Source organism: Leucopleurus acutus (genome assembly GCF_964270905.1).
Source record: "Leucopleurus acutus genome assembly, chromosome: 3".
NCBI classification, from domain to species: domain Eukaryota; kingdom Metazoa; phylum Chordata; class Mammalia; order Artiodactyla; family Delphinidae; genus Leucopleurus; species Leucopleurus acutus.
The window spans coordinates 109,350,601-109,368,050 of record NC_139145.1 but is presented as its reverse complement, the minus strand read 5'-3'; the positions used below and the strand labels follow the sequence as shown (position 1 = coordinate 109,368,050).

The following is a 17,450-nucleotide window of genomic DNA, read 5'->3' as shown; positions in this document are numbered from 1 at the left end:
TACTTATGAACAAGAATATACTTGACAATATAATTAGAAACGTTGCTCCAGGCACTAGAGGGAAAATAGGCATGTCTATATAAAAAAGGGGAAAATTTGCAACAAATGTAAGGTGAACAAAAACGAGGATGTGAAGCTTTACTTTAGACCACCAAGGAAATAAAGTTCTAAGATCAAAATGCACAAGTGTTACGCTCATTAGAGAATAATATGGTTAGATATCATTCCTTTTCAAAAGCATGAGTTGTAGAATAATTGAGCATAGTTTGCCATGCAGAATTAAATTCTATAAGAAAACAGGAAAGAGATCTAAAAGAGTCTGTAGCATAATTAAGAAAATCACAAAATCCACCATAAACAGAAGTAATGTTTTTGTAGGACTAAGACTGAGTATTTCAAAAACAAGAGAGGGCTTCCCTGGTGGTGCAGTGGTTGAGAGTCTGCCTGCCAATTCAGGGGACACAGGTTCATGCCCCGGTCCAGGAAGATCCCACATGCCGTGGAGCAGCTGGGCCCGTGAGCCATGGCCGCTGAGCCTGTGCGTCCAGAGCCTGTGCTCCGCAACGAGAGAGGCCACAAAAGTGAGAGGTCCGGGTACTACAACAACAACAACAACAACAACAACAACAACAAAAACCAAGAGGAAAATATCTAATCACTGCATCCTGTGTTTAGCTGCACAGATGTATAACATATTTGTTTTAAACTATATATATAGTTTGTTTATAAAACTATGAATATATATGTAATATAGCCTTAAATCTTTATTACTGCTAGTCAATGTTCTATTATGTGTATAGATTATTAGTTCTTAGGTGTAGTTCCTCAGTGGCCAAACTGATCATTTAAAAGATTAAACATACTAAAAGATTTAGAAGGAGCTAGTAAAAATGATGAAGTTCTGCTGTGCTGAATCAACAGTCTCCACCTCTGATGGGCATCACAGAGGTCACAAGAGCCTACTATAAACTATTGTATCTAGGCAGTAACCTGTATCATCACTACCAATTGGGATCTGATATTAATAGGCCAGAAATGCACTTTTACATTTAAGTAAATTATGAAATTTTAACTTTATAAACATGTGAAGAACAGTATGGCTTTTGCACTTTAGTGTTTTAACATAGCTGATTGCTAAAAAGATTCTCCTTTTACATTCATTTGAAAATTCCATTTTTTCTAATCATATTTTTTGTTATTATATGAGCTAACAGTATTAATAACCACTTTTATACAAATTCAAACTCAGTTTCTTTCTTTGATATTAAAAAATGACAAATGACAATTAGAGCAATTAAAAATCTCCCTTTAAGCAAGAGAAGAAAAAAAAAGAAAAAAAATCAAGATTTGCTTCTGAGGTGGTATAAACAAAAAATAGTATGTTGTGGTTTTATTAATTTTAGCCACTGATCTATTGTACAGCTACAGTATCTCAACTGTGTCATTTTCGGACTGATTGATCCCATTCAGTAACATTTTCCATTTCTAGTCCTCTTTTAATTCTTATAATGATTTCATTAATTTGATGAATAAATGGTATTTATAGAGAGGTAAAATAATAGCTAATAAGACAAAAAAATAAAGAGGAATGAAGAAATTTATATGACAATAAGCCTAATTTGATAGACCTTATAGTTAATAAATTAAATTTTATATGGATTAGTTCATTTGTAGCAGTCAATTTTCTAATGTAAATGTCTTAATTTCTTAAAGAACACAGACAAAGGCATTGGTGTAATCAGTTTATCAAATCTCTCCTTATTATGAAATTTAAATAGAAGATAAATAGAAATTGGATTTGTGCAACATGGGAGAAGCAGCCACTGACTTAACTCTATTAAAGAGTGTTATTAAAGTTATAAACAGATCTGTGTCTTACACCTACAGAGACACACACACACACACACACACACACACGCACTCTCTTAATATTTGCAAATCTTTGTTTTTGAAGGCCTATTTTTTAGACCAGTGTCTGATGAATATAGTAGCACAGTTCTGAGACTATAAAAGGGAATAACTGATGTTGCAATATTTGAAGGAAATTTCAAAAGAGAGTTACCAAAATTATTTGAGCAACAGCAACATAATTGGGTTACATCTATCACCTCTAAACATGACTCATTTGGAGGTACGGTATCTGTTATGGTTTCTTTAACAGAATGAATCTCATTAGTTTATAATTAGATCTTAGGATATAACCTAGTTTGAAGGAATTTCTTGTACAGTTCATAGATGTGTTTTTGTACTCAATGATAAGATGTTTAAATACCTGAACATAAGATTCAACTAAGATAAATAAGAAGAAGCTTCTGGTAGTTACAGAAACAGGTGTTGGGTGAAACTGCCCTAGTAACCCAGATACTACAAACATGTTGCTCTGGGCTAATGCATCCCATCAGAACATTTGAAGATGAAAATAATTAACAAATGGATGCTCCATATTCGATAAGGGGATACATCTCCATGAGTAGAAACACAGATGTGACATATTATGCATCCCCTCTATAAATCAACACCATAAAAGCAGTTACTAAGCACTTGCTTTTTGCATGGCAATTTAGAGGTTCAAATAAGGGAAATTACGTATATTTGAAAAAATGACTAAAGACAGAGTGAAGCATAAAAATATTGTAAACAGAAACATATGGTAACAGAGTAGAGGAATCACTTGTCTGTTTTAATGATGGCAGTTATAAAAATTCTAAATATAAGTCAAATCAAATATACTCTATTGTAAAGAGAAAAGCACAATCACTTTGCAGCATTATAACACAAATAAAACACTATCTAATATCTCATTAATTTTCTCAGAGTTATATTGTCTCTTTCTAATTTTTTTTATACTATATGCTAGTCCAGAGAGAAACCTATTATTTTCTCTAAAAAGTATTCTGGACAATGAGAATTTTTCATGATTATTGAATTATAATTAATCCAATTCTGTGTACCTCTGGGGTAAAAATAACTTAGATTTGCTATATATTATCCATACATTGCAAATATTTAATAAATAGTATCATTCAGTAGTATCCACTAGGCACCAGCACATTTAGATAAACCATGTATATATTTGTTTTTTAAAATATTAATTTTTAACTTATAATATTCATAACTTATAATGTTCATATATTAACAACTGGTGATCATGAGCCTGTGACTATCTGGCAGCAAGAAACACCCCCATTTACTTTATTCCTTCTACTGTTGAACTTTGAGGAGTAGCAGATCTATTAGAAATATCTGAATTATTTAAGTTAAAGAAACTGAAGTATTATTAGCAGAAGTTACAGTCCAATTATGCCATGAAGCTGAAGGAAGAATGTGAAACTGATAAAGATATCATGTGGGGACATATGGAAGTTTAATTCAGGTACAATTTCTGTGGCAAACAGATGATTGCATTTCACTGATCATTTAAACAGAATGGAGAAATAACAGAAAGAAAGATAAATTAAAGAAGGATCAAAAAGATAAATTAAAGGAGTCTGAGTTTGGGAAAGATCATTCTAGCTAAACTGTTGATGGAAGGAGATGAAAGTAAAAACAGAGACTATCAACAATATATTAAATATATTTTGGGTAATAGTTTAAAATAAAAGATATATTTTGATAAATATTACTGAAAAAGACACATAAACAGAATAATAAATATTTAATTGAGAAAAATATTTGTTGAAAAAATTGGGGGCAAGAAGTACCAAAAAAACGCTAAAACAAAATCACAATCCACTTTCCACAATTATTCATATTCCTTATGAAATCAAGCCTTTATAAATCTCATAATACCTTGTCAAAAGTTTTAATACAACTACACAATAATACTTTCTATTATACACTTTGATAAAATTAACGGACGAACATTTGGCTCCCATTGGCAGTTTTATATAAAAGGAATGTCTGCTTTACTAAATGCAAATTTTCTTAATGTAATGTAATCTGTATGTGAAACTATTTAGTTAAAATATTACTTAATACATTTGCTCTATTCTAATCATCTATGCTAAAATCACAACGAAAACATCTGGTCATATATGAAAACAAAACTATTTTAGAAACATAATTTAAACTCTATGATGTTCAGATCACTCTAGAGTCAAATAAATATTTGGGGGAAAATGTTCAGTTGCATTTACAAAAGAGTTTCTTAATAAGCAGAGAAATTATTAAAATAATTTTAAAATAAGAAAATTATACCAACAAATAGTTATATGTATTACTTACATTAAATTAAAATTAATCTTCATCATGCAAAAATAATAATTCTTTTGCAAAGTCACCAAAACTGCTTGGCAGGCAACATAGCTAGGAATGAGGTGTAAGAATATTAGAGGAATGAAACTGCTCTAGAAAAGCATAGGCTCACAAGGCCTGGTACTCACACCAAGAGAAAATTCAACTAAGGCTGAGAAAGACAGAGTCTTTGAGCAACGCTGTCAACACTAAAGCCTCAAGTCAGGGCAAAAAGAAGTCAGAAACTAGGCAGAGGAAACTCATAACAACACATAAGTCTGCTACTGAGTCATGTGATTAGGTTGTTCCTAAAAATAGGCTACATAATACTGACTAGAGTAGGAGAAAATTATAGGGAGTTCTTATCATCCAAATCAGGTTATAAACTATCTAACAATATTATGAAAATGAAACATTAACTGAGAGTTTATCTTCTGTGATTCCATTTCAAGGCAGTGATAATGAGTATAATGCAATATGGCATCCTTGGAGTTTACCAAAGATATTTGTTAAGATGTCTATTTCATTTTCTTCCATTGAATTTTTGATGTTTTGAACCACTTTTACAGGTAAAAATCCCTGCCCAGGTCTAGAAGAACGTAGAAATCAAGAAGTCTCCTATCAATTGAAATAAGTTAGGTCTATGAATTGAAAAGACCCTATTCTGTACCTGAGTTCCAATAACTGGGCTACATTCCCCATTTTCTATACAATCAAGCCCCATTTTTGTCCATTAGCTTCAGTAACCTGAGATGGAGGGCTTTATCCCTTTTTGTTGATGTTGCTAGTCTGCTAGCCTGGGCCTTTTATTATTTGCTAACCAGATTGGCTGTGGTGCCTGCTTTCTCCTTATAAATGTGCCTGGTCTTTGACCCATCCCACTGTCCTAGAACCAAGTTGAAAATACCATGCCTTCTCTACCATTTGCATTCCTCACAGTATTTAGTTCAGACCTGAGCCTGTTCTTGATCAATGCTGATTAGATGGATGAGAAGCACAGTCATGATGCCAAGTTTCAGTATCATTAAGTTATAACTGCAAAAATTATTTTCTTAACGAAAGTGAATATTTAAGGCAACAACATGATTTTTATCCTTAAACTTAAATGAATATCATATTCAATGTCAGTCGTATTTGATAATGCAGTATTCTACCATAGTAAGTCATATTTCTGAAAGTATGTTTTATCATTTTCCTCTTTTTTTTTTTTTGTGGTACGCGGGCCTCTCACTGTTGTGGCCTCTCCCGTTGCGGAGCACAGGCTCTGGACGCACAGGCTCAGCGGCCATGGCTCACGGGCCCAGCTGCTCCATGGCATGTGGGATCTTCCCGGACTGGGGCGCGAACCCATGTCCCCTGCATCGGCAGGTGGACTCCCAACCACTGCGCCACCAGGGAAGCCTATCATTTTCCTCTTTTTAATTTCAGTCTCCTCATTTTATTATTTTTCTGCATTTTATCATTTTAGTTTTTTTCTCCCCATTTATTACTTATTGGCATTTTTCTCAATGTTTTAATTTTCCAAATTTCCTTATTCTGTAATAGTGATGTGATTTTTTGTGTTATGATTTCCTCTGTGACAGTTCATTTTCAATTATTTTCTCTTTTCATTTAAAACTCATAATGAACTTCATTTAGTCTGGGACTGCATAATGGGTTCAAGAAATAAAGTAAATAAATAAAACTGTGCCAGTTTTGTGGTTGAAACCTGAACAAACACATTTCAAATGGTCTATATTATTAAGGGCATTAAAATAAATAGGAATAATCTTTACAGCATAGGAACTTTACCTGCTGAAGTTGGCTCTTCATCTGATGCTTTGATAGAGGAAAAGAGATGAGGTGGGAACAAAGAGAGGGAGTGAGTGAGATGAGAGGGAAGGAGTGAGGTGAGAGGGAGAGAGAGATGGGGCAGAGAGAGAGAAAGAGAAATTGAGATTGAACATAAATATATTTCACATTTCTAAATAATGACTAAAAGTCTCTGACTTGAAATTTTGTATATACATTAGATATTTTTCATTAGATAATTAGATAATGACAGATAAATGGATAGTACTTACATTAAATTAACATTTAAAAACTCTCATACTTTAAAATAAGCAAGCATTAGAAAAGACCATTTGGTTGTCTGAATTTGAATTTTCTGTCCTTTTGCAAACAAGGTTGAACTTTTTTAGCTTGAGTGGAAATTATTATAATTATTATAAATAATATTGTTTAAAATATAAATTGTATATAACATAAATACCTCAACCATCCACTTTGTGGGAATTTTCTATTAGCAAAGAGGAATTAAAAGGTATTGTTGACAGTCAAAAATTCTGTTCCATGAGTTAGAAATTATAAAAAGGTAGGAATTATTAAACCTTAGAGTGACTCAGAATCACTATGTGTGTTGGTTAAACACAAAGATTCTCTCTCTCTCTCTCTCCCCGTCACATACACACACAAACACACTCAACTCATGTGTACCACAAACTTCAAGATTCAGTAGTGGTGATTCTGTGTTGAAGCCACAGGAACCTGCATTTTAAAGGTTGACCCCAAGCACACATGGATAAGCATGGATATTACAAAAGGAGAGGTCACATTACAAGAACATAACTTTATGCTAAAGCAGTGGTTCATAACCCCGCATCTATACAAGAATTGCCAAACTCTGGGCCCACCTCAAACCAAATGAGCCAGAGTCTCTCTCAATGGTACTAACTTGTAGCCAGGATTGAGACACGACTAAGTAATCAATATAATGTAACATGAACTATAACTCAAAGTGTGAATCATTTTGATTCCTTCTTTAAAAGGGGACATTTTTGAGAGCAGCACAACTCCAAGGGTAATAATCTGCTGCGTGTATGTGGAGGATGGAGCATGGTGTTGCAAAAGTGAAATAGTGTCACAATTTTGCCTAGAATGCATGTCTTCACCTTTATACTAACAGACATGCTCTGTGAGAAGATATTTCTGCTCTGTGCACAATTGCAGCTTTATCAGAATATTACTGTTGAATTATATTACTCTAGCCAGTACTACTTCATTTGATTCATGAAGTTTTAAAATAAAAATTTACTCAGCTGAATTGCTTATAAAGGAGTTTTGTTTCCAGGTGATTTGTTCCTCAAGGTATCACTGTGTAACTAGGGAGCAGTCTCCACTATTTTCCATTAGGGTTACATCCGCACAGAGTACACATTAGACAAGCTTACTTTGTGTCCTGACAGTATTTTCCTCTCACACTGTTTGGCTTGTCTCCTTGGCACCAAAAAAAAAAAAAAAAAAAAGAAAAAAATAGAGCAAACACACTTGGCATGCATGATGTGGAGAACATAAATATTTAAAAGCTGTTTGCTGCTTTATCATGTCCAAAGTACTTCACAACATGTTCAAAGAAGAAAACTGTTGGTAGCTTCCAGGAACTCCCTTTTAGGAAAATACCACAGGGGCTTGTAGAAGTGCTGACTTAGATGGGTCATTGCTGGTAAAAGTCTGGAGATTCAAAAGGAACAAGAATAAAAAAGCTTACACGTATAGCTGGTCACTTTGTGTATGTGAACTGAATTTATAAAGCAACTGATGAGATGAAATGTACTCTTATTTGATAGATGAAGATACAGAGATTCAGAGTGACTGAACAATTTGTCTAAGGTCAGTTTGAATTCAAGCTCACGTGACTTTAAAACCAAACTCTTTCCACTGTGCCTTACTGTCTCAACAAGTGCTAATTCAGTATCCACTAAAAGAGAAAAGGAAATGGGAGAAAGGATCATGGAATAAGGACTGGCTAGATTTCAGATAATGTTTCTTGGACTTAGCCTAAGAGAAAAAACAAAAACAAAAACTGGATGTAAGGGTCACAGGAGAAATCCCTTTAAGAAATGAAGTGGTCCCTTGGAAACATCTTCAAGTCCCTTACAATCCAGGAATAGACATAGGCAGGAGAGGGACTGACTAGGAGGTTAAACAAAACATACCAAGCCTGTGACGCCTAAGAAAGAAATATCACAAGGGCTAAGATTTTATTCCTCCATTATATATGGATAAGCAAGAAATTTTAGGAAAGGACTAGTAAGCACAGAAGTAAAGACAATTCTAAACTTATAGGAGTCATAGCAATTAGTCTTAAAGCCAAAGCTCCTGAGGTGTACTACCCTCCACTTGAGCCTATAATACCTGAAAGCACGTTTGTAACAAATTAACAATATTAGAGGGACTTCCCTGGTGGTCCAGTGGTAAAGAATCTGCCTTCCAATGCAGGGGATGCAGTTTCAATCCCCGGTCAGAGAACTAAGATCCCACATGCCAGGGGGGGCAACTAAGCCCGTGCGCCACTACTGAGCCTACATGCCTCAACTAGAGAGCACGCATGCTGCAAACTACAGAGCCCACGTGCTCTGGAGCCTGTGTACCACAACTAGAGAGAGAAAAACCTGCACGCCACAACTAAGAGCCCTTGCGCCGCAACAGAAAGATCTTGCATGCTGCAATAAAGACCTGATGCAGCCAAAAATAAATAAATAAAATAAATAAATATTTAAAACAAACAAAAAAACAATATTAGAATCAGCAGGTACACAAGTCTGCACAGAACTGTATTTCTTTGAAACATCTCCATAGTGGTGGTTCCTCATAACTTGCAGATGTAACTATATTCATACTACTAAACATATTCATACTATTAACCAATATACATACTATTAAAATACACACACATATTCACAAAGGCACGTTCAGGGTTAGGATTTGTATTAATTCACCATTTCAGTTATCGCTGGCAAAGATGGCTTTGTAAGCTAACTGCATTACCAAACAAAGCATCATAAACTATGAACAGGTGGCAGCAAGAGCCCCAGAAGTACAAATAAACTTCAAAGTGGACATTAGTGGTCTATTTTGTGACATTGAAGTGAAATTAAGGATCATAGAAGTAATTTCATGATACCTAAATGATTCCTTACTCTTCCTATTTGCTTCTTGGAATTCATGAATCAGCAAATAAACACACACACACACACACACACACACACACACACACACACACACACACAGGTCTGTGTCACGTGCAAGTTCCTCTAATCCTGGAAATTAAAAAGACATGCACCAAAAGAAATAAAAGCAAACTAACAACTCTGTATTGTTCTACCTGGTGACAATGTAGACGAATGTACTGAAATTACGGTGATGGTAGGAAAAGAGAGAGTGAAAGTGTATATCTAATATACAGAATTTAACTCAGTGTCCTCTTATTGCCCATAACAGAATCACCTGGGATTTTGTTAAAATGCCACAGATCTAATGAATTTGAATTCTGGGTGTTAGCCCAGGTTTTTGCATTTTTAAAAAGCTCAGCAGGTAACTCTTATGAACACTAAGTATTGAGAATTATGGCTCTATCCATAAAAAGTTTATTGCAGAGCCATGGGTCCAATTGTTGGAACTGCAGCAGTAAATTAGCAGGCTTGTAGAAAACACTTTGCAATGTACTCTGGTTGTTTCACTGACTTTCAATGCTCTTTCTCTTTAACATCTTCAGGTTTGGGTATCTACATTGATGCCTTGGGGGAAGATGACTCTTGCTTTGGATTTAGAGAGAGAGTCTGTATCTCAGAACTAAGTAAATCTTTTCCCTTTTCCTGGCCACAGTTACTGGTCTAGGTAGGTATATGATCCAACTGGAGACAATAATGTGTAAGGACAGGTTTGTAGGTGTTTGGATGAGGAGAGCTCTTGGAAAGACACTTTCTTCTGCGGAAGTATCTGCAAATAACCATCTCTCTCACTTCTTTAGGTAAGGACCAGGAAGTCTGTGGCCCTAGAAGCAAATTGGTAGACATCTTGCAACCATGATGGGAGCGAGCTTTAGAAAGAAGCCAATTCTCAAAGACTGAGTAGATAAACAAAACGAAATTAGATTACTGATGATATTATTGAGCCACTGAATCATATCGTGACCTTACTCTAGATTTCTAGCTCTGAGGAAAAATACTTGCAGTTTATTATTTATCTAGTTTTAGTTGAGCTTTCTCTTATTTGCAACTAATGGCATTCAACTGCAATGGTAACCAGTTTTGTTGTTCCCATTTAAAATATATTAGAACGCCTGAGAAATTAATCATCTCTAAGGCAGGCGAGACCGGAAATACATACAGTCTAGGGCTGTGCTTTGAGGGCAGCTGCACTTTCAGCAAATTTTTATTTTAATTTTTCCACAGAGTTTACCACCACATTTTGATACAATAAACCTATTCCTCTGATTCTGAAGTTGGTCACAATATTTTCAGGACAGTCTGGCAGTGTACATGTTCATGAACTGGGTTGGTGCTTAACCGAAGAAGAAGAAGGCATCCTACAGATTTTCCTTCCCTTCCCTCTTTCCTCCCTCCCTCACCTTTCTCCTTTGCTCACAGGATCAACTGTCAAGTACAATAACTACACAAACCCAGTGAGTTTTGTATTACCCTGATATACATGTGCTAGCAAAACACACACATACTTCTTCATTGAACCGGCTCTAGTCTCTTCATGTGGTCTCAACAATTTTGTTATCTCCTGGGTATTTTTTTTTCTTTTTGTCTTACCCTTGGGTGTTTTAAGGAAACTTTCACACCTTGGAAATTCTATCCATTTAAAGCAATTCTATACCCAGCCCAGCATCGCTCACCATCAAATAGGTAAAGCTCATTATGAAATACATAAAATACATTTCTTAGCACATGATAATCTATTTTACATAGAGCTGTTAGTTCATATTGACTTATGGATCATTTTGTTTGCTATACTATAAATCTAGTTAATTATGCACAAATATGCTTTGCAAATATACAATTATCTATGTAATTTATTATTTCCATGAGCAAAGCAACAAGAAGTATGTATTCTTGTACTCTCACAACATTTTAGAATGTTTTTATTCAACTGCAGTGATGCAAAAATAACGATGATATGTATGCATGATTATTCATGCCTGCCTAGAGGTTAAATGCTATAAATGTGTGTGTGTGTGTGTGTGTGTGTGTGTGTGTATGTGTGTGTTAGTACTAAAACAAAGAAGAGAAAATTAACATTTAAAATTTGTGAATTCAGTCATTTAAGTAAGTTGTGGAGCTGTCTCTGGAAGTATACAGAGAAGTATTTAGAAAGAGGTTTTATTAGTTTACATGATCTTTGTTTTATTGTTTGTTGATGTGTTTGTTCTTGGCCAATGGCCCAATGAGGACAAGCCTCAGGACTTAAAAGTTGCTATTACCAACTCCTTTTTTGTGAAAGTATGAAGAGAAGTGTTAGTCTCTCCTGGCCAAAGACTTCAGACAGCATACTATGTGGTCCGTTCTCCACTCTCAGAACTGCAGAATAATTGGGTCACTGTGAGGAGCAGCAATCAATGGATTTGCAGAGAAAATGTTCAGAGAATTACAAAGTCTTCTCTGTTCTGTCATTCTTCCACATGCAGTTTGATTCTTGTGCTAGATTTGGAGGACAGCATTTATTTGAATACAGTTAATACTGTGTAGTACATAAAATATAATTATGTATACATGTAGTTAGCCTGTAAGTATGTATTTGTATGTTTACTAGTCTCTTCCGTTAGACTAGGAGTTTCATGAGGGCAGGAGTGTGCCTCTTTTGCTCACCCTTATAACTACAGTTTTTATAATAATACCTATAACACTGCAGGGCTCAATAAATATTTGTCAAAAGAAAGAAAGAAAATATGTATAAATATCTAATACAGTCCTCTGTGTTACTCAACAAAATTTAGTTGCTTCATTATGCTACATTACTAGACTTGCCAGAGAGAAAGCCTTAAATGTCATCTATATTTTAGTTATATAAATTTATATATAATCATATATAATAACTTATATAACTATATAATCATATTTTCTTTCTTGGGGCAGGAGAGAAAAGGAATAATATTTGAAAAGACAATGATTGTTCTAATGACCATTAGAGCATGAAAAAATAAATCTCATGAAAAAATAAACCTGTGATTTTAAAGTAACTCAAAAAGCATCAAACTATAGTTTATTAATTAAATACATTCATTAAAATAGAACCACAAAAATGCACTTTCTAAAGTTTAGTAGTAATATAGCTCACATGAGTTTTACAAGCTACTTATACAGTTAATCATGTTAACAGCAATTAATGCATTTGTGATTTTCTCATTTTGAAAGAGGTACAAATGGGGAAAATAATAAAGAATAAATGAAAGCTTTGGTTTCATTTTTTTCTACTAAGTAAAAAACATATGTAATTTACAAAGTATTCCCAGAGTATTGGGTAGCTGGGAAGTAATATGCCTTAAGTAATAGGCCTATATTCATGCCCCAGCTAGTATTAAAGAGACTTTGGGGACGTAATTAGGACACATTTTGCTACTTAAAGGAAGCACTAAAGATCTTTAGGCTAGGTGATTTAACATTACAAAAGCCTATAATTCAACATTTCATGTATTTATACAACTGTCCTCAAAAATCCTGTTTATTCAATGTGCCCTCCCTCCCTATCCAAATTCACCTCATCATTGTAGACTGAATGCAAGTCTCACCACCCTCATTTCTTTAGTATTTATTTTAGTTTCCTGATTTAGTTGCCTCCAAACATCCCCCACTAGCTTTTTAACTATAACCTAAAGCCAGTTCTAAACAAAATGGCAATAATATTTTCCAACCTTGTTCCCAAGCTGGACATTAACCGTGCTCCTTCTTTCAAAGGCAGTAGTTATGTTTCAGTTTTGTATAGTGCACATAATTAGTACTGAGTAAATATTTTTGGAAAGCTATCCAGTTTTAGACATGAGAAAATGAAGTCCAGTAAGTGAATTTAATGGCTGTTTTACATTACTGGGAGCCATCTAAAAAGAGAATTGGGAATTAAACCTAAGGTAGCCAAAGAAAATTCATGGCCAAATAGAAGAAACTTGTGAAGGATAAAGCAGGTCAGAAGTTAATATAAATGGCTGCTCACATTTATCAATTTCCAATAAAATTAACTCATAATTTTTTGAAAACTTAATACAGGAGAGGAGGGAATAGTTCTGGAAGAAGAATGCTGTTTAATGTGACAGAAAAGCCATGCAGCTGAGGTTCCTTGCTTATCATATGTGAATTTCAGATGGTTAAACACCTATATTGTTCTGTTTCACAGCAACTGACAGAAGGAAGCTAATACCACCAGGCTCATATTCTATGGATTTCTGCTTTATTTACGTGTGGGCAACTGCTCACTTCACCCTCAATTCATTTCCATAAGTCTGGACAAATGAGCTAATCTAAAAAGTAAATCTGTTAAAACCAAAAGAACCAAAAACGAAAAAATAATGGATAAGTCAGCAATACTGGCGCAAATCCCAGAGATAGCATCCATTTATGGAAACCACGGAATCACTGCACATAAAATGTTAATGTCAGAAGAGATTTTGTGATTAAGGGGTTGGCAAAAAACCCATTGTTATAATGGGTTAAGATTTGCATTAGAAAATAGAAATATATTTATTATATTTATTAAATCAACTAAATTATCAACTAAAAACTCAAAACAAACTGAATTTTGAAGTAAAAATACTTAAACATCTGAATACATATATAAAAATATATGTAATTATAATCAAATATTTATACTATAAATAAAACTAGGATTATATAATATATGATGTTCTTTAACTTGCTTTCATTAATATATTGCACATATTTTCTATCTCAATATTATCAGTGAATATGGACAATAATAATATTTTATTTTATGGATAAACCATGATTTATTTAACTAAGGCTCTACTGAATGATATTTGGATGGATTCAGGGTTTTTCTCTTAGAAATACTATTTCAATGAATAATCAGACTCCATTTGAACAGCGGTAGAAACACGAAACAAAAATAAATGACCAAATAATTTCATTAAGTAAATAGGAGCTCATAATCTTAAACACAATATAAAATATTCATTTTTTATAAATAAGGCTTTTCAAGGATCCTCTTTTATGCTGTCAGCCTATCTTTAGTAACATGCTTCTTAAATATATTGGACAATATTATATTTGTGACTTCTTCCTATGAAAGTTACCTCTCTTGAAATAGAGTTACTATTAATGGAGATCAAGTAAAAGTTCCAGTGACCGATGCCCAAGCACAAGACACAAGAGACAAAGAAATGGCTGAGCTGTGGGCTTGAGGAGATGCAGCCTTAGACTAACAGATTTCCCTGCCCATCACCCTCACCCCACTTGGGGGTATGTAGGGCTGTATACTGAATATAATATTCTTATATTAAATAATATAAAACTTCAACGTTTAAGAAAATTAACGGTGACTACTTGAAGACAGAAAATTACCTTATTACAAAATATTGGCATATAATGTGTGTGTGTGTATGCGTACAAGCAAGTATTTAATGGTACAGTTATTTCAGACATGACATTTATACCATTTATGATATCTGAGAAGCCTTTTAGTAAAATATCATTCCTTTTTCACTGCTTATATTCCAAAGAGGAATTCAGAAATTTTATGATGGCTTTGAAATGATGGGTTCCCGAAATACAGATCCACACATCTGGCTTAATTAAAATATCTTTTGAAACTCAAAAGATGAAGGGAAAAAACAGTGGAAGGTGTACCTTGAATAGAGCTGAGATATCTCTGGTGGATCTATCTGTTTCTCTTTGGTCAAGGGGAATTATTTTTTTCATGTAGCTTGAACTCATCCCAAGGACACTAACTATAGGCGATAAAGCACAGTCTCTGCTTGCCTACACAGAGCTCAATTAATCTAATGTGCCACTGACTTATTCAGCAGTGAGTTAATGACTGCTATAGAGGATTTTTTTCCTGCCTGTTCAAATAGAAGCTAAAATTAAATGCTTTCTTTTCAGAATCATTAGGACCTTCTTTAAAAGAAAATAGTCAGTGTATCTACATTCAGGTGTTAATCAAATGACATTGACAATGTAATTTCCCTATCTTCAGAACTTGTCTCCCTAGGATGAATTTTTCCTTAATTGGAACATCTTTAAGGAACTCAACTGATAAAAAAAAAGTGGACAGGTCTAACTTTAAGGCAATGAAATTGAATAAAGGTACAAGGCTATTCAGAGGGGGCCCAAGCCCCATTCTTCTTATCTTGAGGCTATTTTCAAGTTGTGAATGCACACTATTAACTTCTACTTTTCCAAACTGTCAAGAAACAGTCTAGGAAACAGCCTGTTCAGAAAACAGGGTGTAAGCGACTTTGCATAAATAAAAGTTTAAAATCAAACTGAAACTAAAGGTCACTTAGTCCAACCTGCCAATCAAAAATCTAAACATTGCTTCAAAACTTCTAGTGGCAGGGAACTCATAATCTCACAAAGAAACACATCATATCACTCTCCTAAAGACAGCGTCTGGAAAACAGTGGAATAATGTGGCTTTCTTTGACATAACAGCCATTCAAATATTTGAAGACAACTAACATATTCCCTATAATTCTCTTCTTAACTGAGACAAACATCTCCACTTAATTTCATAATCACGACGTACAACCTGGTCATCATTTTTGTTAACCTCCTCTTGATAAATTCAAATTTGTCAGGGTCTTTTAAAACATAGCAATACGAATGAAATCTTACAGCAACAAGAATTAGATGTCCAGAGGAGATCTAACTAGCACAGAATACAATGGCGTTATTACCTGCCTTCTTCATGCTGCTGAAAGAATTAATTTCCTTTCTCCCCTTCCTCCAGCCTCATCTTATAGACCAATTCCTAGAACACTGGGGGCTACTAATCTTATCTCCTTTCTATCTGAGGGCAAGATTGGGCAGGAAACAAAGAGGGGAAGGGAGACATGAGGTGAAGGTCAAGAGAACAGACTGGCTTGCAAGCCAGTATCTAAAAGTGCCTTAGCAATAGGAAAAATTGCAAAAGTTTGAAACCAAGCAAAGCCCTAAAGGTATTTTTCCAATCTTTCATTTTCTCTCTAGCAAAGAATCTAGTTTGCATATATTTCATATGTAGTTGATTACGTTCACAGACAGGAAAACCAAACATTTGTCTTCATTGAAACAGTTTCCTTAGTGTCCAGGACTAGGTGTCCATCCAGATGGATATAAATATTTCGTGGTTCCTCATGGGATTTTCCACATGTCAATTGACATTTCTGTTCATAGGAGGGTCTCCTGAAAACTATTTTTGAAACTTTGCAGTTGCTTCTTTCAGCAATTAATTTCTGGTTATAAATTCTAGGTTAGAAATTAACACTAATTTCAGTCAATAAGCCACACTGAGCCTTTTCCAAATCAACTACCTATTAGACCGAGTCTTATTGAAAACAATCACAATAATTAATGAGTTGAAAAACAGGTTTATCTTGGAGGCAGAAAAAAACATAATGGGGGAAAAAAAAACAACAGTACAATTTAATCCTCAAAAGAAAAGCCTGAGGTACTACTTAAAAATTATCACAAATTTTGTTAATAAAAGTTTTGTGTTGTTTTGTTTTTATAATGTTGGTATGCTTCAATTATACATTATAAAAAGAGATTACAGAATCATGTTCCTGGGATGATACTGTTAATAACATTGAAAACTATATTATGGAAATAGTTCAAGAGGATGACTAAAGGCCATATACAGTGTAGACCCAAACCACCTTCCTGTCTGGCTCCTCAGCATCTCTGCAAACACCAAATAATCTAGGTAACCACTAATGCTAATTCTTCCAGAAGGTTCCCATGTTTCTCATCTTTGTGCCTTTTATCATCCTGTATTTTGCTTAAAATGTTCCCACCAAATAATTTTACTGGTGAAGTACACTTCCAACCCAGCCCATCTCAAAAGCTATCTCACCCATTGAATCTGATTCCTAGGAATGGAAGTAACCTTTCCTCCTCTTGATACCTACAGCACATTGTTCTCCTCTCAGGATGATTATTTTCTGCATTGTGTAATGACAATTGATGTGTGTGTTTTAGAGTCTTTCCCAAATTTATCTCAAGGTCAAGCTCTTTATCTTGGGGGCATAGATAAAGGGGAGGTTAGGCCCTGGGGGTCTGGAACAGCTCCAGAGATGCTCAATAACATTCATTAAATGGAAGATTCTACTGTTCTTTTCTGCTCTGTGATTCCATCTTTATGCAAAGCCACAAAGAGCTTATTGTTGATGTATCACATCTGAGAATCTCATATTAATATGTTGTCATAAATTCCAACTTTGTATTTATTATGCCTTTACAGGA

At 34.4% G+C, this 17,450-nt stretch overlaps 1 protein-coding gene across 2 annotated transcripts in view; it reads right to left on the bottom strand.

The window, feature by feature from the left end:
* Window positions 1-17,450, bottom strand: part of EDIL3 (EGF like repeats and discoidin domains 3) — a gene marked incomplete at both ends in the record, with an annotated part of 421,166 nt that overhangs the window by 267,092 nt on the left and 136,624 nt on the right. Inside the window, one exon of one of the 2 annotated variants that reach the window (XM_082836360.1) lies at window positions 6,025-6,051. The exons of the other annotated variant lie outside the window; for it this stretch is intronic. Within the exon in view, the coding sequence (XP_082692486.1) occupies window positions 6,025-6,051 (27 nt within the window). The remainder of the gene's footprint in view (window positions 1-6,024; window positions 6,052-17,450) is intronic. 2 annotated transcript variants of the gene reach the window in all.